General features: G+C 47.9%; 2 protein-coding genes across 3 annotated transcripts in view; one reads left to right on the top strand and one right to left on the bottom strand.

Annotated features, from left to right (window-relative positions):
• The window catches only part of PLCD1 (phospholipase C delta 1), a 55,923-nt gene extending 47,835 nt beyond the window's left edge, over positions 1-8,088 (top strand). For both annotated transcript variants that reach the window (XM_077187419.1, XM_054632754.2), the window contains exons 10-15: positions 1,274-1,430; positions 1,727-1,843; positions 3,538-3,716; positions 4,608-4,740; positions 6,462-6,611; positions 6,926-8,088. In XM_077187419.1, the coding sequence (XP_077043534.1) occupies positions 1,274-1,430; positions 1,727-1,843; positions 3,538-3,716; positions 4,608-4,740; positions 6,462-6,611; positions 6,926-7,017 (828 nt within the window). In that variant the 3' untranslated portion in view covers positions 7,018-8,088. The remainder of the gene's footprint in view (positions 1-1,273; positions 1,431-1,726; positions 1,844-3,537; positions 3,717-4,607; positions 4,741-6,461; positions 6,612-6,925) is intronic.
• Positions 8,089-10,522: 2,434 nt separating this feature from the next.
• Positions 10,523-27,401, bottom strand: part of VILL (villin like) — a 37,168-nt gene continuing 20,289 nt past the window's right edge. Inside the window, exons 7-20 of the mRNA XM_077187322.1 lie at positions 26,962-27,161; positions 26,801-26,879; positions 25,343-25,441; positions 23,647-23,800; positions 22,528-22,628; positions 22,127-22,264; positions 21,022-21,180; positions 18,290-18,469; positions 17,260-17,405; positions 16,418-16,562; positions 15,896-16,084; positions 14,158-14,226; positions 12,992-13,273; positions 10,523-11,736 (exon numbers count right to left, since the gene is read on the bottom strand). Coding sequence (XP_077043437.1) covers positions 11,623-11,736; positions 12,992-13,273; positions 14,158-14,226; positions 15,896-16,084; positions 16,418-16,562; positions 17,260-17,405; positions 18,290-18,469; positions 21,022-21,180; positions 22,127-22,264; positions 22,528-22,628; positions 23,647-23,800; positions 25,343-25,441; positions 26,801-26,879; positions 26,962-27,161 — 2,055 coding nt within the window. The 3' untranslated portion in view covers positions 10,523-11,622. The remainder of the gene's footprint in view (positions 11,737-12,991; positions 13,274-14,157; positions 14,227-15,895; positions 16,085-16,417; positions 16,563-17,259; positions 17,406-18,289; positions 18,470-21,021; positions 21,181-22,126; positions 22,265-22,527; positions 22,629-23,646; positions 23,801-25,342; positions 25,442-26,800; positions 26,880-26,961; positions 27,162-27,401) is intronic.

Below are 27,401 nucleotides of genomic sequence, written 5' to 3'. Positions count from 1 at the left end.
GTTTTGTACCACACCTAAAGAAATAAAGAAAGGAAAGCAATTGAAATACAATTTTTCATGTGTTCCCAGCCAAGACAGGTCTCAGTGTGGTTTCAGCTACTCAGCTGGGTTGAAAGGGTGAATTGTTGAAATTGCTGGGGCTGAGGATCCTGGTGCTTGCCCAGCTTAATGATCTCTGTCCCAAGCACAAACAGAGATCTTGCAGAGCCAGCCAAGCACAAAGGTTGGCTTCTTTCTCTAAAATGAGACTGGAGGAGCTTGCAGCAAGGACAGACTGTGGAAGCAGTGGAAGGGCACATGTTCAATCTCTGTCTTATTTCCAGAAATCTGTTTGTCATGGGACAGTCATGACTTTGGCTTTTCCAGTCACATTTTAGGATATGCCTGCACCCTCACTGGCTGTTTGTTTCTGACCTGGAGGAGGGAGGGAAGATCTATGGGGAAGGGGTGGCCAGCTACTAAAGCAATTTGTATGATGATTGCTGGAAGGAAAAGGCTGGCCTTTACACAAGTGTTCTGCCCCATCTTGTGAGGAAATGGATGTTTCCAGCATGCAGGTCCTTGTGAAGACCATATCTGTCACGGGGTGGCTTCATAGGTGACACAGACACATTCAGCCCCACTGAAGGCAAAGATGTTTGGTGTTACCTCTGTATCAGGACTGATCTACATTTCCCTTTGATGAGCTGCTCACTCTTTGCAGGTCTTATTTACTTCTCTGATCTCTAGTCAGTAATGTGTACATTATTTTGACATTCTGACATCTTCTGACTTTTTTTTCTTGCCCCTGATGGGAGCTGGGGACTCCCACTTGCACCAGTGAATGTGGCTCTGGAGTTGGAGTCATCAAAGCATTGTGACAACTTCCTAATTCAAGGGGGAAAAAAAGCCCAAGCTCTGTGGAGGCCAAAACACCCTTTTACTCCCTTTATTTCCAGGTTTGCATGCCTGGGACCAGGACAGTATGGAAAAGTCATTGCTAAGGCTCTGCTGTAAAGTTTAGCAGCTGGAGACAGACGTGGGTGCTGAAATAGAAATGATTCTGCAGGGAGCAGCAAGGAAGGGTATCCCACCAACAAAGGGAGAGTCCTTTTCCAGCCTTTCCTGCACAGGTGACACAGAGGGCACACCAGCAGCTGCTGAGAGTGTGCATCTTTTCCTGGTGGAAGTGGTGGAAAAGAGAAGCCCCACGGATCCTATAGAGAAAACACAATTGCCATTTCGAGCACGAGAGTAAAACCTCCCCACAAACCTCTTGCTGTCCTGTTTTTAGAGTGACACCTTGAAGCTGGCCAAGGAGCTGTCAGACACTGTTGTCTACTGCAAGAGTGTCCACTTTGAGGGCTTTGATGACCCCAGCCATCCTCGGGCTTTCTACGAGATGTCGTCGTTCTCGGAGAGCAAGGCTCTGAAACTGGCCCAGGAGTCTGGTAAGTCTGTTCTGCCCTCCTCTGTCCCTGCCCCCCAGAAGGGACAGCTGCTGGTGGGAAAGGCAGCCCAAAGACATGGGTTATGATCTCTTTGATCAAGCATGTCACTGAGAAAAGTGGGAAGAAATAGGCTTGAGGATGTTACCAAGAAGGGGATTTTTGCAGGTGGTTCCCATTCAGCCAGACTTGCCAGGCAGAGGACAACACACAGGCACAGCAAGAAGAGATAAAAGTAGCCCCACCACTGAAAGGGATGGGGGGAAAAAAAAAATCTGTTTTTTTTCCTGTCTCTGTAGGAACCAGTTTTATCCATCACAACATCAGGCACCTGAGCCGTATCTACCCCGCAGGCTGGAGGACGGATTCTTCCAACTACAGCCCCGTGGACCTGTGGAATGTTGGCTGCCAGATTGGTGGGTGTCTCTGGGAGGCTGGAGGGGGTCACCTGGCTGGGGAGGGGCTGCAGCTGAGGCAGAATCTCAAGCCCTTTGCAGCCAGAGGCTCAGCAGCCACTGGGAGAGACCAGTTTTCCAAATAATGCCCAGTGATGTGGTGTTGTGAGGTCCCCAGGATGAGGTGAGAGATGAGAATTTGACTCCATGTTTCTCAGAGGGCTGATTTATTATTTTATGATATTATATTAAAAGAAAATTGTATAGTAAAACTATACTAAACTGTAGAGAAAGGATACAGACAGAAGGCTAGAAAAGAATGATAATGAAAACCTGTGACAGATCAGAGAGTCTGACACAGCTGGCTGTGATTGGTCATTAAATTAAAACAATTCACATGCTGGGTAAACAATTCTCCAGCTCACATTCCAAAGCAGCAAAATGGGGAGAAGCTGAAGCTTCCCAGCTTCCCAGGAGAGGAAATCCTGGTGAAGGGATGATTCATAAAATATCACGGTGACACAGTGACTTCCCATGGACCATCTTCTGTCTCACAAATCCATCAGGAGAGGCTTTTCTGCACATTAATGTGCAAATCCCTGCAGTTTCACTGCCAGCAGAGTTATTGCCATGTAACAAAGGAGCATGAGCTCATTGGGTCCTGCAGCCCCAAGGGGGCACAGGTAGCACCCCTTGCCCTGTCTGGCCTCAGGACAGTCCTTGGGAGGCACCATCAGTTCCCTTGGGGTACAGGAAGGCCAGACCTGAATCCAGTATTTGGGCATGCAAAATAAGATTTTTTACAAGCCCTGAGTACTTTCAGCTCCCAGGACAACCAGTGTGCTGCAGTGATCAGTCTTGCTGCAGGTGGAAAAATAAGGGAGGGCCTTAAAATGCTCTCAGCCTTCAAGTATGACCAAGTATGAAAGACATGCAACCAGGATAAATTTCTGTGTCTTAAGAGATGTCTTAGGTGCTGCTAAAGAGTTTAAAATCATCCTTGAGGAAATGAAGGGAGCACTGAGGAGCTGCTGGGGTCCATGTGCACTCCCTGTGTGGTATCAGTGAGGCTGTTCCAGGTTTTACATCAATGCCTTTAAAAAAGGTATCGACAAATTGGGAAGAATACAAGGAATGTGCCTGGTGTTAGGACAGCAGTGAGGCTTAATCTGTTTTGGGCAGTAGACAGTAAAGAGGTGATTTGATCACAGCTTCTGTGCTGCCACCTGAGGAGTTCAGACAATGAGGAGCTCTCCAGTCCAAGCAGCAGAGGCATCAATGCCCCTCAGGATGGCAAATGAAAACAGGCAGCTCTGGGCTGGAAAGGAGATTTTATAATGAGGCTAAGTAGCCACAGAAATTATCTGAGATGGATTTGCTGGCTTCACTGCAGGAGAGAACTCCTTCAGCATAGAAATGAAGAGGTTTATCTAAAAGATGCATTTGTTCTAGGTAGCATAAATTCCTTGCAGGACAGTTTTTGATCCTGGGGAAAGCAGGATGGCTGTAATGGCTCCTCCTGTCTCTGCCATCTCTGAATGCAAGAAATCCTCAGGGCTAGCAGGCTGTGAGGGTCAGAGTTTACCACTGCTCTTTGAAGCGTGGAAAAGCCAATGTTTATGTCCATGAAGTGCAGTTTCATGTGAACAGAATTAGCATGAAAAGATTCCTAATTGATTTCTCTGAGTGACTGAAGTTATTTATTTATGTTGCAGTTGCCCTGAATTTCCAGACAGCAGGCACAGAAATGGATGTGTACCAGGGCCGCTTCCAGGACAATGGGTTTTCTGGGTATGTCCTAAAGCCAGAATTCCTCCGGGACGAACAAACCAAATTCAATCCAAAATCCATCACAGAAGGAACATGGGGGACAAAGAAGAAGCTGCTGCTTAAAGTAAGAATAGAAGTTGGAAAACATCTCAGTAACATCTGCTTTTGGGGGGGGGTGTAGGTTGAACCTTCTCCTTCTTCTGGTCCTACCTTGAATGTTGTCTAACCCTACTGATTTCCCACATCTGGAGGCTCTCATGGACTTGGACCCTCCAGGGATCTACTCTCATGTTTAATGTTGGGTGTGACCGTGTTCACAGGGGTCCCAGGATGAGGGAAGAGACGAGGATCTGACTCCATGTTTCAGAAGGCTGATTTATTATTTTATGATATATATTACATTAAAACTATACTAAAAGAATAGAAAAAAGGATTTCATCAGAAGGCTGGCTAAGAATAGAAAATAAAGAATGAATAACAAAGGCTTGTTGCTCAGACTCTGTCTGAACCAGCTGACTGTGATTGGCCATTAATTACAAACAACTCTATGAGACCAATCCCAGATGCACCTGTTGCATTCCACAGCAGCAGATAACCATTGCTTACATTTTGTTCCTGAGGCCTCTCAGCTTCTCAAGAGGAAAAATCCTAAGGAAAGGATTTTTCATAAAACATGTCTGTGACAGTTGGGCAACAGGTTAATGACAATATTTGCTGTCGTTCCATAACTGCAGGCAGACATGCAGCCACCTCTGGTGTTCCCAAGCACCAGCTGAGCACTGTGGGGACTCTCAGAAAAGTTGTCTGTCCCAAAGCCAGCTGGCTGGGCTGGAGCAAGGTTCCTTAGGGGCTTTAGCTCATGACAGCTTCTTCTGAAAGATGTCACAGCAGCAGCTCTGAAAGGGCAGCACCAGCCTCTCACAGCAGATCCTGCATCCTGGCAAAGGAAAGGGAATCCTCCAGGGAGCCCCCTCTCCTAATGATGTCCTGACATCTTCCCCTGTTTCCCCCACAGATAATCTCTGGCCAGCAGCTGCCAAAGGTGAACAAAAGCAAAAACTCCATTGTGGATCCCAAGGTGACGATAGAGATCCACGGTGTCCAGCAGGACAACAACAAGAAGCAGACCAAAGTCATCGAGAACAACGGTGAGGGGGTTTCCTCCCAGCTCTGCTCCCAGGAGCAAAAACCTTTTCTGTTCCTTGGCAAGGCTGCTGCCCTGTGGGCAGACCCACCCAGGGCACCCAATCCTGCCCACTCTAAGCAGATATTTGAGGTGTTGTTCTTCTTCTGTTTGGAGACAGAAATTCCCTGTAAAACAACATCAGCCATGTGGGTTGTTTGGGGCTGGCTGCCAGATTTGCAGAGCTAGAGCTTTGGAAGTGCTCTTTGCCTCCATGCAGTTGGGTTTGACCTGGTGTGCAGGGGTTCTCACCAGGATCTTCCCAGAGGAAGCTTCTTGTGGGGCTGAGTGTACCCCAGAAGTGTCACAAACTCACAAAAGATTGATGGAAGGAAGTTCAGAGGTGTCTGTTCCAGCCTCTGCCTAAGGTAGGGCCAGACAAAGTTTACTCAAGCTGCTCAGGGTATTGCCCAGATGAATTTTGAGTATCTCAGAAGTTGAAGGACCATTTCTTACCAGTCAGACATGACTGTGACCTCCCTCTGTGCACTGAGGGTTTGATATTATGGCCTTCTGCACAAACACACATACTCTGCTTTTCTGTGTGGAGTAAGAGCCAAGCACTGGAAAGCTGGTGCATATTTTCCTGCCTGCTAACAATGTTTTCCTTTTCCTCTTTCCTGTTTGAATAAATCTGGCCTGGCTCCTAAAGCTCGTGGCCATTTCCGTCACCTACAATAATTTTTACAGCCTGTCAAGTGAAAGTTGTGTAGGGAACATTTCAGCCCTGCCAGGCCTGTTCCTCAGAGCTGCTGAGCACTCCCAGCCCCATGGCCAGCCCTTCTCCAGCTGGAACAATACTGGAATGATGCTGGAATGCTAAGTGCTGCCTTGTGGAAAGCAGATCAATCAATAAAGACACCCCAGGCCCATCTCAGCACCTTCAGGGCCAGATGAAAGATCCCTGTCTCCTGCTGAATCACTCACAAACCCTGCAGGACCAGCAGGCTCCAGGTGACATTTTGCTGCCCTTGGTCTCTGCTCTGCACAGGCAGTGGGGTTTTTAACAGGATGTCCTCTCCTGTTTGCTCCTGGGGAGTGGTTTATTGACACTGCACTGCCATGGCCTGGAGAGAGGGCCCTGAGCTTGCTCTGCATTTCATGTGTGTTGGTCTCAGCTTTGTTTGCTTTGTGATTCTGGACCATGTGACCCTTACCCAGACTTGATTATGCTTTTTGTAATCAGACACTCCTCATTAACTTTTCTTGCAGACAGGGAAATTGGGGCACAGAGTGGTGCTTAGATGGATTATCTCAAGCAGTTGGAGAGGCTTAAGGCCCCAGAAGGCTGTCTCAACACAAAAGCACAGCTTTCCTCTCTTCCCTCCCCTGGTTTAGGGCTATAAAAGTTTGCATCTGGTCCAATGGCAACCAAAGACATCCATGTACCACCCAGCAAGAGCCTGTGGAGCAGAGCTGAGTTGTGTAGGGAACATTTCAGTTCCTGCTCCTCACTCCTTAGTAGGACCAAGGTCTGCAGTGAACAGCCCAGGCTGAAGGATTTATTAATTCCAGGCAGCAAATCACAGTATCAAAGCTGGGAACAAGGCTCTTGGCACTTCCTCAGAGCCTTGGTCTAGGTCAGATTAGATTGACAGGCAGGAAGAGTCTCCATCCATGTGCAAACACCTCAGACCACCATTACTGCTGACATCTCTGACCTCCATCCTTGTCTGTGTTGCCCAGGCTTTAACCCAAACTGGAATGAAGAGTTTACATTTGACATAGAGATCCCTGCACTTGCCCTGGTCCGGTTTGTGGTGGAGGACTTTGACATGTCGACCAAGAATGATTTCATCGGGCAATACACCCTTCCCTTCACGAGTCTGAAGCAAGGTAAGGCCCTGCTGCCTGCTCCTCACAGCCTCTGAGCCCTCTGGGAAGCTCCAGTGTCCTGGATGAGTGGTCCAGATCCATCACAGCTGGGGTCAGAGTGGATTTTTTGGCACCTGTTGTCACCAGAGACCTTGGGCACGTTGTGTTACCCATGCTCAGAGCTGTGCTTCTGGGACCTGCCTGTTCATCACCCTGTGGGAAATGGGGACAAAATGCTCTGAGACAGGGAGATGTCTGTGCAGGGTCTTGGCAAACGTGAGCAAACACTTTTCCAGATGGACTAAAGGCCATTTTCCATCTGTCTCTGCTTCCAGGTTATCGCCACATCCATCTCCTGACCAAGAACGGAGACCCCTACTCCTCCTCCACCCTCTTTGTCTACGTCAACATCCAGGACTGTGAGTAGCAGCCTGGCTCCTCCAGGCCACAGAGAGCCTCCCTACAGACCTGGAAGGAATTCAGTGTGTGTGAGCCCTGCCAGTGCCAGGGTCAGTCCCCAGCACCTTCCCTGGAGCAGCACTCGGTGCTCTGTAGGACCCCGGTGTGAGACAGCCATCGACCTTCTCCCTGCTGCTGGAAACATCCTAATGCTGCTGATGAGATTAATCCTTTTGTACCTGTTCAACCAATCCAGCTGTGGTTTTAGTTCACTTTATTTCCATTTTTTTTAATGTTGCTTTTAGCGAGAGGACGGGGACTCCTTTTTTTAGTGAAGTACAGCTCCTGGGTTGGGCTCAGTCAGGCATCTGGGCAAAGCACCCAACATCTGTGCAAGGAAAAGTCTCCCTCAGCACTGCAATCAGTGGCCAGGTGCCAGGTGGCTCCTTGCAACTGCAGGTGTCATCCATCTTTCACCATATGAAGCCCTAAACGGGGACACCATTCCCCTCCTTTCTGTTACAGATTGAAAAAGAAAGCTGCACTACAAAGCCCCGTGTTATGTAACCCGAGTTTCCTTTTGTGTTGTAATAAAAAATACACGAGCACTACTCTGCCTGTGTGCCTGGCTCTCAGCCAGGCCACTTTGCATTCAAAGCTCAGCTCTCATCCTGTGAAGGAGAAAGAAGCTGCCGAACAGCAGATTTCCCTCTGACCCAAAGTGAAACCCACTCAAAGGGACCTCAGAGAAGGTCTTGTGCCAAAGACAGAGGGAGCAGGCTCAACTGCCAGCAGGGCTTTTTTTTGGGTTGTTTTTTTTTTTTTTAAATACAGTAAAACTTGGTGTTTTTACAGAAAAATGTCATTTTTTAACAGACAGGAAGTAGATGTTTTAAGTTCTAGCAGGTCCCAGCTGCACTGTAGAGGTAACCCAGCACAAGAATGTTTTGAGAACAACACAGTATTTATGGCAACGAGTGATTTGTCCTCAAGCAGAGCTACAGAGTTAAGGGAATATTGTTGAAATAAAATAATATATATTTTGAAGTGCCAACTGTGTTGCTAACAGTATGTTAGACTATTAAAAGTTTAAAACAAATTCTGGAAGCGTTCAATTACTTGTCACTATTTGCCTCTTTGTCCTACTTGAATGCAACATGCATGAATTTGGAGCTAGACCTGCTTGATTTCTTAAATTATCAGGATTCCTGGGGATTCTGATCCCTGGTGGTGAAGATGAGGGGCTGATACCAAAGATGTTAATGTCCTTTTAAACATACTCTGGTCATTTTATTTTTTAGTCCAAAATAGCCTGGACTTAGTGATTTTTAGGCCCTCTGCAAAGCTGGGATTCTTTTAGTCCTCCCTGGAGTTTGTTATGCTGCAGTAAACATTGGGCACATTGATTTTTCCTCTTGACTACAATACTGTGTGATGTTGTAAACCATTGCCAGATTAAATGTGAATTAAACCCACACCTCAAGGGCTGATATTGCATTAACCACCAGCCAGCTGGAAGAGCTCAGGAGTGGCCAGTGAGGCAGAACAGGGGGCCCTGCAGTGACACAGGCTCTCCCAGGTCACCTCTGGGATGGGGCACATTGCTGGGGACACATTGGAAGGCCAAGGATGGAACACCCTTGACTCCCACCCAGGGACAGCCTGAGTTTGGTCCCTGCTCTCAGCACTTTGTTTTAGGGAGCCATGGGATGAAAAGCAGAGGTGAAGGTGGTAAGAAATGCTCCTGCCCCCTCACTTGTTCCAACACCAGCTCTTGTGGGGCAAGTTAGAAAGAAATTCTTCCCCTGTGAGAGCAGTGAGGCACTGGAAGAGGTTTCCCAGAGAAGCTGGGGATGCCCCATCACTGGGAATGTTCAAGGCCACTTTTGGGGCTCCGAGAAACCTGGGACAGTGGAGGGTGTCCCTGTCCATGGCAGGAAATTGGAACTGGATGATCTTTAAGGCCCCTCCCAATGCAAACCATTCTGTGATTCTGCTCCTCTGTGAGGCCAGATAAGCCTGCTGGGTTGGCTGTGGACTTAGTACTTGGATTTTTTGGATGGCAGGGTTATATTTCAGGTGGGATATTGAGCTAAAGCCCTCACCTGCCTGCTGTGGCCAGCACCAGAGAAGTGGGGGACCAGGTGGCCAGGGTCAGGGTGGGCTTGGATGGATTGCACAGAGAAGCTGGGGTTTCCTCTGCTTGTTTTGCACTTAAAGGTAGGCAAGATCTATGGGATGAAAAAACATCCTTTATCAAATAGAAACAGCTGGGGAAAGCTACTATAGCCAGGTAGGAAAGGAGCTGAGATGGAGATGGGGTGGGCAGAGCATGATGACAATGCTGCAGGGTCCCAAAGGAAGGGACATGTCCACATTGTTCTCACCTGAGCTCATCTCTGAACAGATCAGAAGTGCTGCAGCTCCACTGGAGGGAAGAGCTCTGGGGAAAAGAGCAGCAGAAACAGGACATGGCCACTGACATCACAGCAAAAGGCACCAAAGGGAGCAAGTGGGAGAGGGTTTTTCTTTTAGAAATCAGAGGTGGGGAGTAAAAGCAACTCCCCCATGAGGAGAGGAGTGCAGCAGCAGTTTCCATCAGGCCCAGGTATCAGAAGGCTCTGTGAGCTGTGAAATCCCAGGCTGGTCCCTGAGTGCTGCCAGGAGCACTGCACTCGTGTTGGTGAGTGTGCTGGCCACAGGAATTAAAGCAATAGGCAGCAAACTGGCCTAATCTCTATAATCTGACTGTATTTTGGCTGATCTTCATCTGATTGTGTGGAGCTGGTTAGGCCCACAGGTAGGTGGCATTCCTGCATCTTACTGAGGAGCACATGCAATTCTTTAATCTGGGAGCTGGCAGCAGCACTCCTCAGCAAGGCAAGGCAAATATTGCTGATTCCAGCAGGGCCAACAGAGGTTGAAAAGTGGGTAATGTGCACTGATTGCATCTCTTGTGAACACAACAGGAGCAATCACACAGGTAATTCAGCTGATTTGTGTCTCTGCTTGATGCTTTACTCTGCACAGGGTATTCCAGTGGGTTTTGGGCTGGACCCTGAAGCAGAAATGGGATGAAGTGGTGGTAGGAACAGGGACAAAACAATGGGCTTGGGGTTTATTTGAGTTAACTACCAATTCTTAAAGTTCTCCAGCCCAGCCAGATTGTGACACTTCTGCACCATGATGTGGTCCTGGATGTTGAGTGAGAGCTCTGTGCCCCTCAATCCACAGCCTGGAGCTCCCCAGCTCCCTGCCCACCTCCCTGCAGTCAGACCAGCTGCTGAACTGCCAGGTACTGCTGCCCACTGCCAGTGGGGGCTCCAGGAGCAGGGTACACGGGTGTGGGGGACAAATGGCCCCAGCTACGTGGAGTTTGGGAACTGAAGGGGCCCCACCTCCTCAGTTTGTTCTTTTCTTTTCAAAAAAAATCCAAAATTCCATTGATGACCAGGTGTTTGAAGGATCTGTGGCCCTGCAGAGCTTTTATCTGCTGCCATCCTACCCTCCATGCTGATCAAGGACACTTAGAGTGCTGCTGCTGGATGTTTATTTGGAATCACTGATCAGGTTGGAAATGGAGTAAAGCTGCAAACCCACATGGTCTGAGTTTTTAAAGGTGGTGTTTTTTCCTTTAGTTTACATTTTTATCCTGTAATCACTGACTGCCCGCATTTCCCACTGCCCTCCCCAGTCAGACTGATCCCACAGTGTGGAACCAGCACTCTCGTGGACATCACAGGGATGGAGCCCTGATAAAAACTTCAGTAGGACACCCTCTGCCTCAGGTCATACCCAACACCTTCCTGGCTTCCTCAAGCCTCTGGTCTGTGGCCTGGTGGACTCTGACATTCACCTGGCCATGGTCAGGGAGGCCAGGTGAGATTGCAGATGCTGTCTGAATGAGAAAAAAAATAGACAGAGTCTTGTCTGGCAGTCAAAAATCAATATTTGTGTCTAGCCTTCAGTGTCATCATCCTCTGGAAACATCAGCTAATAAATATGCTCATAATAAGTGTTTTTTTCACCCCAAACCAGGTTCTCATGTGTTTTACCTGCCCTGGGCTATGCATGTTTATCTGGACCTGATTCTTGCTGTTTTTTGGTGAGAAGGGGCAGAAGTGTCTGGTGTCACTCCACAGAGTACCTCATCAGGCATCTGGCTTTTCCCTGACCTCAAGGCTCCCCCTCCATCCTCTGAGGGCTTCCCCCTCCTCTCCCCACCCAGAATTCACACAGCAGCTGCAAATGGCCTTTGTCTCGACTAACTTTAAACTTCTACAAATGAAGGAAGATCATGGCCTGGTGCATGTGGCAATTTGCAAAAGGGAGAGGAAAGATGAGGCTACAATGCAGTTGTGTGGCACACACTTGTCTTCACGGCTATCAGCAATAAAGTGTCAGGAAGAGGCAAAAACATCTTGTCAAGAAGCTGTTCCTGAAAAAGGTTTTTCCTCCTGGGGTTCTGGGTTTGCAGGGAGAAAGGAGCCATCCCCTGAACAGTGGCTGCTGGAATAACTGCGTTGGATTGGGCTGCTGGGTTGGGATCACTGAGGAAATGCCTGCACTTCTTTTCTGCAGCTCCTAAGGGAGCAGGGGCTGGTCCCAGAGTCATCAGATGCCCCCTGCAGTCTCAGAAGAGTCCAAATTGCTTCTTCTCATTCTGCTGCTTCCATTTGGGCATCTGGTAGAACTCGTCCTTGGACTTCCCAAAGATATCGTGGAAATCGGCATCGGACAGATAGCACTGCAGTGAGGAGAGAGGACAGGTCAGCTTTGGCTTCTGCAGAGCCTGGACACCCCCATGGCTGCATCCCCTCCCCATGTGCCAGTGCTGACCTCTGGCTCCAGACCAACAGCTCCTGCTCAGCTCCCTGTCCTCGAGCTGGGAAATGCAACATCCCAGCCGACTGTTCCTCATCCCACTCCCCAAAGCCCCGGGGGAATAAAAGCCCACCAGCCCAAAGAGATGTTCCAGTTTTGAGGAGTTAGCATGCTCTGGCTGGAATTTAGCCCCTGCTGATCATACTGTGGCCAGGACAATTTATGGCCCACCAGGGAAGCTCTGCTGGCCAGAGTTTTAGGCAGTGATTCACAGTGAAAGCATCTCCCCCTGCTCAGTCCCCTCTCCTAAAATATTCACTGGAAATGTTCACTCCCATTGCTGGAAACTGAGGGTTTGCAGAAATCAGGCTCATCAGGGATGCTGACAAAGGCCCTGTGGGAATGGGAGGTTGAGCTTTTTCCTGGTATTTTGGGTAGAAGAACCCATGTAGAGCCCAGCTGTGGATCATGGCTCTGGCTGTGGGGGCTGGCCTTTGCCAGATCTGTTGGGTAAGACATTGGTCAAACAAGGATTACAGGGAATAGATGGAATCAATCTTCTGTGCCCCCCATCAGCTTGCTTGGATTCAGCTGCAGACACTGCCGAAATCCTTGGGCTGACTGGAAATCTGGGATGTGTAATTTCTTCTGAAACTGAAAACTGCTGAATGCAAGCTTTCTGCAATTAATAAAAACCCAAACAAACCATCCCTTCTGGGAGAAGTTGCAAATTAAAATATTCACCTACAGCTCAAGTAAAATGCAAATTCTGTCTTAGCTCTCAGCTGTGTCACCTTGTCCCCCTGTCCCTCTGAGGACAGAAGTTGGGTGGCAGAGCAAAACAATTCTACCAGAAGAAAACATTTTTTAAAAATTACTACTTAAAATTGTTTTTTTTTTTTCTGCCATAGAAACCCCATAATTACTTCTACTAGGCTAAAACCACCACAAGGTGTCCCTTTCCACAGCAGGGGGTTGGAACTAGACCACCTTTTAGCTCCCTTACAACCCAACCATTCTATGGTCCTATGAACTTCCTCACACAAAGCTCCTGCTTTTGGTGACCCCTGTGTGTCCTGCCAGTGTCCCCTTGAGTCTGAGCAGGACTTGGTGGTCTAAAGCACACTCAGCCAGCTGCAGGTTAAGTTAGAAAGGGATCAAAGCAGCAATGCCATCACCTCTTTTTTAGTGGGATCCACGCCTTCGGGAAGCTCATCCACAGTCCTGTGCATCAGCACCTCTCGGGAGTAAATCCCCTCCCCGTTGGGCACCATGGCAGGACTGCTGTGGCTGTTGCTGCTGCTGTAGTTGTTGCTGTTGCTGTTGTTGCTGTAGCTGTTGCTGTTGCTGTCACTGTGGCTGAAGTGAGATTTGTACTCCGAGGAGGCATTGGCTGCAGCTGAACCAGCCAGGCTGGTGGTGCTGAGGGTTCTCTTGTTCAGGCTGAGGTTGTTCAGGTCCTGCCAAACGGAGGAAAACACCTCATGATGAGATGCTCTGGCAGAGCAAGGTGGGGAAGATGCCAGGATCTTTCTGCTGGGGTTGTGGGGGACTATTTCTGGCACAGACTATCTGTAGCTCCAAAGCAGCAAGGGGAAAGTCCCACCTGAAGTGTTAGTGCAGTGCCTCCATAAATGCTACACCTTGGTGTTAGGACTGCTAAAAGCACACACTAGCGAGAGCTCTTATAAAGAACTGAGGATACTTACAGCAGTCTCATTCTTCTCAAGATAACATCAGGGGAAGGCACATGTGGGATGACAGAAGGTGAGGTTAGATGTCTACCATGTCTAAAACTTCTAAATTGCCTGCACACCCCTCCCTGATCAGCCATCTCTCCTCATCCAAACCTGCCACTTCCTTCCAGCCTTCATCCTGACCCTGCCCAGGGCAGAACTGACCCTGTGACAATGGCATTTGGGAATGTTGGGACATCATTTGCTTTGGAGGATCCCCCACTGGGCCATGCCCTTCTTGACCAGGGGACCCTTGTTTGGGGTCTCAGGGGCTCCACCACTGTAAACTATTCACAAAACACTTCACTACACCCTCTTAGAGCTGCACACACCTTAATTTGTTCTGCATTAGAGCAGCTGGACAATGTCCTGCTTACAGATGCTTCTGGGCAGGACTGGAAAAGGCCCAGGAGGTCTGGGTGTATTTATGGGTAATTTATCACATCTCCCTCTGCTTCCCACAGAGGAGCACAGCTCCAGTGCTGGCAGCCTGAGGTTCCCATCCCTGCCCTCATCCTGGTGTCCCCTCCTTGGTGCAAACAGGCTGGGGGATGTGGAGGTGAGTGAACCCAGGTGTTTCCTACTTGTATGGCCAAGACACAACTCACCACTTTGATCTCAGATATGGCCGACACGTCTCCCAAGCTGTTCTTCATTTCCTCGTAGGATTTGCCATCCTAAAGGGAAAGAGAGAGCTGTGAGAGCCATGGGCTGCCTTTAGCCCACACTCCTGGGTCAGGAGATCCTGAATTTTAAAGCCCAGAGATGGCCACTGATGTGGCAGCTCCTGCAAACCTCAGCCCCTGCAGTCAGAAGAATCTGAGCTTTCACTTGAAAACAAAGAAAAAAAAAATGGACTTCAGCCTTTGCAGTTGTACAGTAACAGGTGAAACCAGGAAATTTAAAGACTTTGGAGCAGAAGGCAAATGAGAAATAATATTCATTGCTGGATTTAAATCTTTTACGTTTTTGATGAATCTTGCAATGCCTGAAAGTATTCCTTTTTTCCAACTTTCCTACTTCATCTAGCTAAAACAACACATTTTTTTCAAAGCCTCAAGTCCTTACTTCTTGTAATTAGATGCCATGTATTACCAGATACCTCTTATTTTCTATTTAAAAAAAAAGGAAGAATCTAGATAAATTGGCAAAGCTCATGGCTGTGTTTTCCTAAGCAGCCAGGAGATGTCAGTTCTCAACAGAAACATCCAACAAAGTTTCCCAACAAGAACAAGCAACATAAACACATGGACTGCAGAGAAAACAGATTTAGACCCAAAACTGAGCAAAGAACACACACCAGATGTTTCTGGGATGTCAACAGTTTGGATGGCTTTTCTGTAGTTGCTGAAGCTGCCTACAGGGGATATTTTTAGAGGCACATATTTTATGAGCTGTATCCTTGTTTTTCAGCAGTTCCTCGGGAAAAAAAAATAAAACAAACCCACAAGTTTTGACCTTTGTTCTAAGCATCAACATATTTTAAGGGTCACTGTGAGTTGCTGTCTTATCTCTCCAGATCCAGCTGTCAAGACTGGATCCACCACCACATGAATTGGGAAGAAAGACAATGCAAACTCAGATACAGGAAATAAAATATCTCTGTAAGAGTTTTCCTGCAGTGTGGAGTCCTGGGGAAAGAGGGGAGAAAGGAATTTTTCCTTCCCACTCATCTCTTGGAACAGGTTTCCATTTCTGCATAGGGAGGAGCTGGTATTTGTAACTCTGATTTGAAGGCTGGTGCGCAGGGACCAAGGGTGACCTTGCTCAGGAGCTCCTGAGCTCTGATGGACTTTCCACAAACCTGAACATGAGACCTGTCTGCTCACATCTTTCATTTCACCACAGTTTGCCCTTAAAGCTGGCTCATAAGTTTGCCTCTGTGGCTGCACTTTCAACAAAGAACTTCTGTTGCTTTGGTTTGGTTTTTTTTTTCCTTTATGATGTGGGTGTGTCTGTTTTCCCTCTGAACTTGATTTTACTACTCATAGTCCCCACCTCTTTCTGGCTGAAATAAAAAACTTTATTTGGAACCTAATATTTATGAAAATATGAATATTGTCAATTCAAGCACATTTTCCAAAGCCTCTGTTTCACCACACAGGTACTTTTTTATTGGTGAAGGAGCAGAAGCTGCTCAGACAGCACCAGGAACTCATGTCCCTGCACATGGCAGGGGGCTGGAACTGGATGATCTTTAAGGCCCCTTCCAACCCAAGCCATTCCATGATTCTGTGAAGCTCAGGACATTTCCTAGTGAGGTTCCACTCCATGCATCCTATATTCATTGGCAACAACACCCTCCAGGCACCCCTGAGTAGCCACAGGGCTTTTCCAGCAACTTACACTCCATTTGTAGGGGTCCCAGGCGTTGAACCACCCTGTGAAGTTGAGGGGTTCATAGCCCTGTTTCACCAGGATGATGGGAGTTGCCAGGTCCCTCCCAGCTGGGTGGGTCTTGAGATACTCCTTGGCCGAGGCAACGGCCTCGTTCCTCTCCTGTGCGTTGGAGGCTTTGCCAACCCAAAGGAAAATCTGCAAGGGGAGAAGGAGTTGAAGGTCAGTGAGGCATTAGAACCTGTGCAGACAGAGCTGTTTGCTCTCCCCTGCCAGTGGGAGCAGAGACTAGACTGGAAATGTGTTGTCCCAATAGTCCCCTGTGATTCTGAGCCCAAATGTACCCCCAAACAAGGAAGATTTTGCTTTTGAGACAGGCATGGAGCATAAATATTTCAGGTGACAGCTCTTGTACGTTTCAAGGTAGCTGAGCCCAGTCATGGGCCAAGATCCAGCTCAATAACCACCAACTAAAGCCATAAACCTGCTTGAAAACATGTCTGAGGAGAAGGGGAGGAGGCTTTTTCTGACCTCTTCCCACGTGTCCAGCAGCATGACATCATCTTCATCCAGGTCCTCCTGGCAGAACCCGACCACCTCCGTCATGATGAAGCGACCTGTCTGGTTGGAGCACTCGAAGAGGCGAGGCTGGTAGTGTGTGACCTGCTCCTGGAACCTGCCTCGTGCATGGCAGGGGAGGGAAAAGCAAAAAATGGGGAAATCTTTCCCTCCTGGCTTACTGCAGGGCCCTGAAGGTGCTTTTTGTGGCCTTGAGGGGAGAGGTGGAACATGGCAGCACTCATCTAAAGGGCTGGAAGCAATGTCAGGTATCAGGGGATTCTCAGACCATTTTGATAACTTTCAAAGGTAATTTTTTTCCTTCACCCAAAAAGGCAAAAGCAGAACCCTTCCCTCATTGTGGCAATGAGCTTGATATCAGGTGAAAGCCACACCAGATCACATTTTACATAAGAAACCATCACCAGCCCAGAGGGCTGGGGAAATCCATGCTGTCCAAAGGCAGATCTAGTCTCAGGATTCTCCTGGGGCTGCTGCTGACAATGGCTGGAAATGGAGCCTGTGGTTCCTGCAGCCCTCAGGACAAGATATGGGATGCATTTACTGGGGAGAAAGGAGGATGTAGCACACCCTTGTCTGCAGGCTTTGGACCTGTAGCACCCACTTCAGGAGAACCCCTGGCCCAAAAGGCAGGGAAGAAACACCTTGGTGTGGTTTCTGACCAAAGCCTTGGTGATATTCTGGCCTTGTGCTTCCTTTATTGGGGACACAGCATCAAAGTATTCACTTTCCTGCAAAGTTTTGATCCCTTGCCTAATGTCCCCTGGCCAGAGGAACAAGCAGGTCACTATTACCTCTTTTCACTGGCATAAGGTGCTTTGCCTCCCAGAGCTTCCCAGAACTCTGCAGGCTCCTGTCCTTCCAGAATGGTGTGTTTGTCCCTTCTGGAAACGATGTCAGCCACCATTTTTGCCATCTCCCGCTCATCTCCACTGCATCCCTGTGTTCAGGATAAAAGATGGAGGTGCAGTTAGGGACAGACTGGCAAAAATTATCCGTGGGGAAAAGCTGGCTTGGTCCTCTGGAGAGCTTCAGGCCTGCCTGAGTGCTCTTGAGCTGATCACCCAGAATCAGAATAATTTCTAGTCCTTGAAGGGACATTTAGTGCAGCCAATGGCACCTGCAGCAAACCTCACAGAATGACAGAATGATTTGGGTTAGGAGGGACTTTAAAGATTATCAGGAACACCTTCCATTCAAACAGGATGCTCCAAGCCATATTCAACATGGCTCTGAACACTTCCAGGGATGGGACATCGACAACTTCTCTGCTTTGGTTTGATCTACTATCTCATCCTGACACATGACTGAAACAAGATAAATTAATTTGCTCTCATCCTGGCTCATTTCTTACAGGTGGAAAATCTGGGATGATTTATTGATCTGAATGAAAGTTGTATGAACACCTACAATGAGGTGAGGTGAACCCCAACATGGGTTACTTTTGTAGAGAAGGCTTTTACTGCTGAGCCTCCACAGACAGAGCCCTTTCTTCACAGAAACATTGAATCATTAAGGTTGAAAAAGACCTTTAGATCATGAAGTCCAACCATGAGCCCAGCACCACTAAATCATGTCATCAAGTGTCACATCCACGCATTTTTTGAATACTTTTGACTCCACCATTGCCCTGGGCAGCCCGTTCCAGTGCTTTCTGTGAGGAAAATTTTTTTAGTATGCAGTATTAACCTCCCCTGGCACAACTTGAAGCCATTTCTCCACTGAATTAATGGGCCACCTGCCCAAGGATTTATCTCCATGACCTAGCAGAGGCAGCAGACTCAAGCAGACCTGGCTGGTCCCCATGTCTCACTGCGGACTCACCTTCCCACACCACAGGTAGCAGACCTGGCTGGTGCTCAGCAGGAAGACATCGTTGGAGTTGAGGGAGGAGGCTCGGGCTGGCACCTCTGTGGCCTTGGTGTTCACCTCATCCGTGCCCCTCACCTGGAAGAGGCGGATCGCCGGCTCGGGGCTGCTCTGCTGAGCCCGGCTGGTGCCGCCCTGCAAGGAGAGAGGCAAGGGCAGCTGTTGCGTTGTGATTTCAGGGTTCACCCCAGAACCTTGGATCCCTGCCTGATAATTCCCTGCCAGGTGTGTCAGTCACCTCTCCTTCCGTCTCTCTTGTCCCCTGCCGAGTATCGTCTGTCAGTCCTGGAATTCCAGAAGGGAGTGGAGAGATTGGCAGATTCAAAGGATGCCCTCTACCCCTGGGGGGACATGAGGCCATCCAGGTGTCCTTTGCCCCTTAAGATCCCCTCTCCCATACCTGGTTGGTGGCTTCCTACCCTTTCCCTCCCCCTGTCCCTGGGGTTAAAAGGAGCAGCAACCACGTGGTTTGTGAGTTTTGTTGGAGCTGTTGCTGGATTCAGAGGCCTGTGGGCCAGAATAAAGCTCTGGATCAAAACCCTCCAACAGAATCAACTCCTTTCCTTCACCATCACCTTGAAGCTTCTCTGCCAGAGGTAAATCTGAGCTCCTGCAAGGCTGGACTTGTCTCCAAGCACCCAGCTGCAATATCCAGCTAGCCAAAGGTGTCTCTGGGGTGAAACACCACAGTGCCACTGTTTGGCTCAGCACCAAGGGCCAGGCAAGCTCAGGCCTGTCCCATCCAGTTATATTGGTATTATTCTAATAGGTAGCACTGAGAGGTGAGGAGGACACACAGATCCAGGGTGTGACTGATCTGAGGAAGGCTCTGGGCTTGCAGCCCTGCCCACTCTTGCAATAATGTGTTACGGTCATATTTTCCGAAAAATCCCTCCACCAGATTTCCTCTCCTGGGAAGCTGAGAAGGCTCAGAGAAAAATGAAAACAATAACTAGGAGATTTGTTTCTCCTGTGTTTTGCTGCTTTGGAATGTGGTCTGGAGATTGTTTATTGAAAAGGTGGTTCTTTAATTGGTTTCATGTGAATTGCTCTAACTTAATGACCAATCACAGCCAGCTGTGTTGGGACTTTGGAGGAGAGAGTTTTCATTATTCATTCTTTGTTAAGCCTTCTGTCTCTATCTTTTCCCTATTCTTTAGTATAGTTTTAGTACAGCATCATATCATATCATATCATATCATATCATATCATATCATAAATATAATATCATAATAAATTAGCCTTCTAAGAACATGGAATCAGATTCATCATTCCTCCCCTCGTTGGGGTTGCTTACAAATTCAACAATAATGAACCATGGTTCTGCACTGAGCAGGCGAGAAAATCCAAGTATCTTCTGATTCCAGGTCAGAATGAAACCTACATGGCACAACTCCCACATTTCTCCCTGATTGCAGAGTCCTGACCAGCTCCCATCAAGACCCTCAAGGTCCATGTGACCAGATCTTGGTGTCTGTAGAGGATTTGCCATGAAAACTGGGCAGGGCATCTGTACCCAGATTTCCAGCTGTGCTCATCTTAACTGAACATCTGCCATGGAAACCATACAGTGGGGCCAACACTGAGAGCTGAGGGCAATCCCCCTCTCCCACAGCCACAGGTGGAATTTCTCCACCATGTATGCCAGCAGCCAAGGCAGCAAGTGAAGTGGGCTGGTGGCTATGTGATGTAACTCAGGCAAGGACAATGCAAATCATGTTTGTAGGATATTTTGAAGGACCCTCTCTGGATAGCAGCACTGGTAATTCACAGGATGACTGCCTTATTCTAACTCTGCAAAATATTTTGGGACAGAGTCGGAATGAACCTCACACTGCTGCAGCTCAGGGGTGGAGCTCAGGTGAGTTGGGCCAGTCCAGGACTGCGTTTACTCCAGCAGTGCTCAGACTGCTTGAGGAGTACCAGAAATGTCCCCTCTGCCAGCCTGGGGGGGGACATTTCCTGAATATCAGCCTTTCCTGAATATCAGCCCATTTTGGTTGGACTATTTCCACTGCAGCTGCCACTGTTGGTGCTCTCACCTCCCAAAGCCAGGTTGTTGGAATCCAGGACATTCCTCTGGCTGCCCTGGAGGACTCCAGACCCTGGCAGGGGCCTCAGAGACCTTGGCACAGAGTCAAAAACACCTGTGCCTTTGATTTTAGCCCATGGAAACAATTACCAACTTTGTGCGAGGATTTACAAGCCACAAGGGTTTGAGTAGAATGATGGTTAATTTGTCACAGGGTGAAAAAGTAGAATTTTGGGGGTTTTAGAATGGGGGTTCAAGAGGCAAGATGGAGGAATCTGGGCATGTCCTGTCCTCCTTCTCCTTCTTCTTGTCCTCCATCTTCTGCTGTGATGGTGACACTTCTGGATTGGTTTAGAGTAGAGACAAACTGTCTAACATAGGTGATAGGTATTGGAAAATTATTGTAAATAAAGTACATGTAGTTCTTAGTACAAAAAGCTGACACCACCCCAAGGGTGGTCAGAGGGCCTCAACCCAATCTGCCAGACAGATCTCAGCAGGTTGGAGAAAGAATGTAATAGATAAGAGAAAATAAACAACCTTGAAAACCAGAGCTGAGGAATCCCAACTTCTTCTTCGGTCGTGGGGCTGGGAAAAAAGACTCTTTAATACCTGGGGAGCCATTTCAGCGACACCAAACCCGAGAGCAGGTTACCTCGTAGATGACCAGCTTGCCCTTGAAGATGGCCAGGAAGTGCCTGGGCTCCTTGCCCATGGTCACCCGCACCTGCACGGCCTCGTCCCCGTATTTCCTGTCCAGCTCGATGGCATTGAGGGCACAGGCAGTGATTTCATCCACAGAGGCGTGGCGGCCCTGGGGGACAGGGGGTGACACACACAGCATGATGAGAGTAGGGGTACAAACCTCTTCACAATTCAACACCTGCCAGTCCCAAAGTGTGTAATACCATGAGATCAGAGTTAAAATTTCCAGATATTTAAATTTCACTGGCATTCTGGTTTTGCAGACTTTAGGGTGCCATTTTGAAGCTTCTCTCTGCATGAAAATATACTTCAAAAAATAAAGCAGGGATGTCCATATACCCACAGAACTCTAGGAACTGAGGCTTTAAGGGACAATCCGACTCCAAACTTTGACCTCAGCACCGTAAGCCCCACCATTCTTCAGTCTTTCTGTCTGATTTTGCTGGTGCTCAGTCTAATGCCAGTTTGGGATCAGTGTTCATGCTACCTACAAAGGAGAGCTTGGGATATTTGAAACTGGTATTTCATCCACAGGGGCATGGCAGCCCTGGGGGACAGGGGGGTGACCCACACAGCGTGATGAGAGCAAGGGTACAAACCTACAAACCTCTTCACAATTCAACACCTGCCAGTCCCAAAGTGTGTAATACCATGAGATCAGAGTTAAAACTTCCAGATATTTAAATTTCACTGGCATTCTGGTTTTGCAGACTTTAGGGTGCCATTTTGAAGCTTCTCTCTGCGTGAAAATATACTTTAAAAAGGAAAGCAGAGATATCCATATACCCATATAATTCTAGGAACTGACTCCAAACTTTGACCTCAGCACTGTAAGCCCCACCATTCTTCAGTCTTTCTGTCTGATTTTGCTGGTGCTCAGCCTGATGCCACTTTGTACCTACAAAGTACAGCTTGGGAAATTTGAAATTGATGAGCAAAGTGTATCTGAGTTCTTCTGGGTGCCTGGGTTGGGATTTTTGTGTGCAATTGCTTCCTTCAGCTTTAGGCTTGTGCAGCAGGCACAGCACAGTGCCCTCTGCTCTGCTTTGACCTACCTGCCACATGTAGAGGACGTAGTGGGGTCTGCCTGACCTCAGGTAGGTGTACAGAACCAGGTAGCAATCACCTCCATAGAACTGCCCATACGTCTTGGGATTCACCGGCTGCATTTCCAAGTCCTCAATCCTCCACACCTAGGGAACAAAAAACATCTTGGTGAGCAGCTGTGGAGTCAAGGTGAGGACAGAGCACAACCCTTTGGCTACCACACCACTGAAGCTTCAGGTGTTCCCCCAGGTCCCATGACTGGAGGGAAGAGATCAGTGCCTACCCTTTGTGAGGAAGCTGTGAAGTGCCATGAGGTCCATCCTCAGCCTCCCCCAAGCTGAACAAACCAAGTAATGCTTGGAAAGAGGCTGATTGCAGCACCCTCTGCCAGCCAAAGGAGCTGTCTCACCTCAACCTCCCCAGAGGCATCATCGACCATCCTCTGCTCAGCTGCCAGCTCAGGCCTGGCGTGGAGCTGGGTGGTGTCAAACTTCACCTGCTCCACCTTGGCTGCGTCAAACAAAACAAAAACAAGAACAAAAACAGAATAAAAACAAGAACCCAGTGAATGCATGACACAAACCGTTCCCACAACCACTGTAGAGCAAGTAAAACCCAGTCCAGGTTTGCAAAAAGCCACTCCTGCCCCCAGTAAACCAATGCTGATTTTGGAAAATGCAAGAGCAAACCCACTTCAGTGTTGACCTGTGACAGGCTGGAATTGGCCACACAGCATGTTCCAGTGATGGCTAGCTGGTAAAAATATTACTCATCTCCTGACTGAAAATTCTTTATTTTTTTCCAAATCTATAAATATTTGCCTCCTTTCAAAATGCTGATTTCAGAAATAAAATGCCTACATTTCTCCAGCTCATGGCAAAGAAAGAGAGCATTTACAGACAGCACAGAGAGAAACAGAGATGGAGAGAAAAGAGAGAACTTGCAAGGGAAAGAGATTTGTGGCTCTCAGGCTGTTATTGATGGAGATGTTCAGCATCTCTGTCACCTTCCCATCATTCATCAACAAGTTCTCTCTCTTTGGAATTGCTCAGTCTTGGGGTTAATGCATTGTAATATTCCCTTCAGCAGTGTGATAAATACACCATTTACACCCTGTGTAAATACAGCATCATTCCACTGACGTCAGGAGGGGACTGGATGGATGCCAGTGTAAATGAAAGCACAGCTCCTTATCAGGCTCAGCATTAGCCCTTCATAAAGGAAATTTGGGAGATCTGCAAGTGGGAAATTTTGCATACAATTCTTCAGAGAGAAGTGACTCTCTGCCACCATTTATATTCAGAGGAAGTGGCAATTTGGTTCATATAAGAAAATTCAGCAGAGCTGAATGTCATTCAGTTCATGAATCCTTTCCATCTACTGAAGAAGATGGAAAATAGAAGGCACCAGGAGAGCATAAATTAGATTTTTGAGATCCTGAAGGCAGGAGACAGTTGATGTGAATGATGCTCCCTCAGCTATTGCTTAGCACAGGTAGGAAAGACAAACCCAGGACCAACATGCTCACCAATTTTGCCAGTAGTGTAGACCTTGCCCAGCCCTTGTGTTTCGTTCTTTTCTGTCCACCTCTGGAACAGCTGTTTGAACATGGCTGACTCTGCTCCATCATTGATCACCTCAACATTGGTGGATGAAGGATAGCCTTTGGCTTGGATAAAACCCTGGTGGGGTTCAGAAAGGTCACTAGTGAGCTTTTGGCTTTTTACAGACATGAGAAGAGGGGTGTGGACCTGGACCAGCTTGAAGAGTGTCCCTCACTGAACACAGGGTGGGATTCAATCCAAGATTTGCATTCAAACTAACCAGAAGTAACTGAAGACTCTTGCTGTAGTATCCACGTTTACTTCTGTCTTTAGGGGACTTAATCCTACCCTTACCCCTTTTCTCCAAACTTTTTGTCCCTCTCTAAGTCAGGAAAACTGTTCTGCCTGCAGCCTGGTAGAGAGCATGGGAGTGAAGGGGCGGAGGCAGCTCAGCACACCCAGAGCATGAGGTCTGTTCTGAAGGGACTAAACTCTCACAAATATTTTTTTCTTCTTTTTTCTAGTTTTTCCCTAAACCCATATTATTTCTTTGCAATAGTGCTATCATTGAGCTAAAAGACTATTTCAACAGAGGTGCTTGATACAATATGAGTGGGAAGAAAATGTTCTGTGTTGTGCCACAATGCCAAAATCCTCGTTCGGTTTTGGGAACTGCTCCTGTGTTTATCTCAGAAGGCTCCAGGATGACCCGAGGTGCAGTGCTGGCAGCTGTGGGAAGGAGCCTAAATGTGGCTTTCTGAGCATCCAACTTCTGCTGTAAAAACTGCAGCCACACAGTGCCCTCAGGGAAAAGCAGAGCAGATGGTTCTCCCGTCCCTCCCACCTGCCACACTGAAAGACAGACACATCTTTTGTTCTACATGTGTAGCTCAGGGCCAGAATTTGCTGAGATGATTGCCTACTGAAATGAGTCTGAGTCAAGCTCTTGAAAGGAGCACAGAGGACAGTGAGATAAGTTTTAAGGCATTTTTAAGCTTTTCTTCTATGAGACAATAGGTGCAATCCTATTGAAGCTGGGGGTCTCCAGGTAGGACCTTGCTGAAGGTGGACTCACTGAAATTCAGTATCTCCTAGTTAGATCTCATGGAAGATGAAGCCATTTATGGTCTTCCCAGAAGTAAATGTCTAATTAAAAGCCATGTTCCCTCAAAGTCTTCACTTCAACATGCTAACTTGTAAAAAAATACCAAATTCCTTACATGCTCAGGCTCCCTCGAGGCTAATTTTTTCTGAGAGGAAGAGCTGATGAATGCTCTGACAGAAAATGAGACATGGATGTCAGAACCCCTTTATTATCTGTTTATGCACCTTTTCTGGTCAAATTCTTGACTCTGCTGATCCTTTCTGACTCCACCATGCCTTGAACCAACAGTTCCCAGAAGGTCACTATTTACCATGTAGAAAGGTATTTTCTTTTTATACTTGATTTTCTTTTACCATTTTTTTCTTAGTTTTAGTGGCAGGTCTTGGTCCTAGCACAATTTGATGACTAACAATTGTGTATTTATGTCATCATGCTTCCCCTAGACACTCAACTTCTCTCTCTGTTATTACACAGGCCAGCTCCCCAAGAGCTACACTTAATTGTAATTAGTGGTCAGATGTAGATCAGCACGTATCAACCGCCCACGACATCGTTAGCACTCTATTCCAACTCACCACAGCTCGAGTGAATGCTGCTTTTTTCTCTTCTGGGCTGGAGGCTTTTCCTCTCCAGACATAAATTTTGAAGCCACCTTGGTCTAAAATGTAGCAGTCCTGAGGTTAAACCAAAAAAATAGGAAACAGAAAAAAACAAATGTGAAAAACTCTGTGCAGGAAAAGCTCATTATTTGTAGCCCAATCAGGTGGATCCTTGTTGTAGATTTAAGTTAGATGCATATCCAGCTCATTTCTGAGCCTTGCAGAGCTCTAACCCTGGTGCAGCTATTATCAGAGGTGACAGAGAATGAATTTCCTATGGTTTATAAATGGAGTACAACTACCACCAACCCCACTGGGCAGGGGTTCACAGGTGTGGGCACACCTGACCCAGGCAGCTGATTATAATTTATAATTTTAACTAGCTAAAGTATGTATTTTCCTTAGGCATTGCCCAAAACTGTCTATTACCCCCTCACAGGAGGTGTTCTCAAAGCAAAAACATCACCAGCTCTAAAAGGGGCCAGGAGAAGTGTATGCTGAAATATCTACTCTACCCTACTGCTGCCTGTATTTATGCCCAAATCTGCTTCTAAAGGAGCAGGAAAGGTCCAAGTTAGACATCTTCTGCATGAATATTTTGTCCTCACTGAGATCCCTGATCTGGAGCTCAGTGTTGCATTGCTGTGAACACAGCAGGATCCCGAACCCAAAAGGGATGAGGGGTGTGCTGAGCCCATCCCCACTGCAGACAGCTCGTGCTCCAAACACACTGTGGGACCAAAGGCTGCTCCTTTTTCAAACTGAACTATGAAAGAAGAAAAAGGGCTTAATGTGTCTGCAAAGGGAGGCTGAGATTTTAACAAGGCTGACATCAGGATGAAAAGGGGAGTGGGAGCCTTGCGGCACAGTGCTGCGTTGGAATAGGCTGGTCTGCACTGCAGAGAATTAAGGATGAGCAATTCTCTGCCAAATTTCAGTCAGAGGAAAAGCCTCTGTTTTCTGAAAAACTCTGCACAGAGGGTCTGTCAGGAAATCTCCTTCCAGGGTGGATCACTGAGACCAGCCACTTGCTATGACAGGAAAACAAATCTCCCCGGTTTCGTGAGCAGAGTATTTATTTGCTCTGGAGTCAGCAGAGGGAAGGCTATCCTTGAACATCAGGTATTAAGAAGCCTTCATTCCATCTGGAATTTATTCCTGGTATGCAGCTCTCCCTCACTGTGATTGCCAAGCTAATATAATCCTTGGCTGAGAGCATCAATTTGCCATCTCTTCTTGGAACAGCTTCAGCACACCACCTACCTCCGGCTGCTGAGATTGTAGCAGGGCTAAGCTGTCCTAACCTAACAGCAGGGCTAAGCTCTCCTAGTGATGGAAGGCCTGATAATTTTCAGGAAACAGGTGCTCAGCTGAAAACAAAGTGAGCCACAGCCTCCTTTTGTGGCTGCAAAGGCCACTCTGGCTTTGTCTCACCTCGTGCTGGAGCAGATCCTGCGTCAGGGGCCGGGTGGCGATCTCCTGCACCACCAGGTCATTGTCCTTCTCATAGACACTGCAAGACAGAGCCACCCAGCTGAGTTAGACCCCACAGAGCCCCCTGGGACAAGGGACAGGGTTTGGAGCACAGGACTCACTGGTAGAGCCTGACGTTGGCTTTCTGCAGCTCGTCTGCTTTGGTGTCGGGGACGGCGTCGCGGAGCTCCCCGCGCCTCTCGCCCAGCACCATCCTCATGATCTGCATCAGGTCTGGGGAGTCCCTCTCGTTGTCAATGATGCCAATCTGAGCACGGCCGCCCCTCTCGCTGTCCCTGATGCTCCGAGCCAGAGCAAGACCCTGCACAAGGAGCCACAGGGGTAAGTCCTGACACACACCCCAAAGCCAGCCAGCCCCAAGCAGTGACTGAGAACCAACAGCCCCAGCCAGGTTACCACAGCTCCCTGAAGCTCCTAGTGCCTTCCAAATTTAGCTATTAAAGAAGCAGATATGTCTGTAATGCCTGATTATTAACTAACTCAAAGGGAAATACTGCTAATTGTCTCGCTGTTGATGCTGCTCCCGCAGGGCACACGGGAG

Source organism: Agelaius phoeniceus, chromosome 1 (genome assembly GCF_051311805.1).
Source record: "Agelaius phoeniceus isolate bAgePho1 chromosome 1, bAgePho1.hap1, whole genome shotgun sequence".
Lineage (NCBI taxonomy): Eukaryota > Metazoa > Chordata > Aves > Passeriformes > Icteridae > Agelaius > Agelaius phoeniceus.
This window is presented reverse-complemented; position numbering and strand designations above follow the sequence as displayed.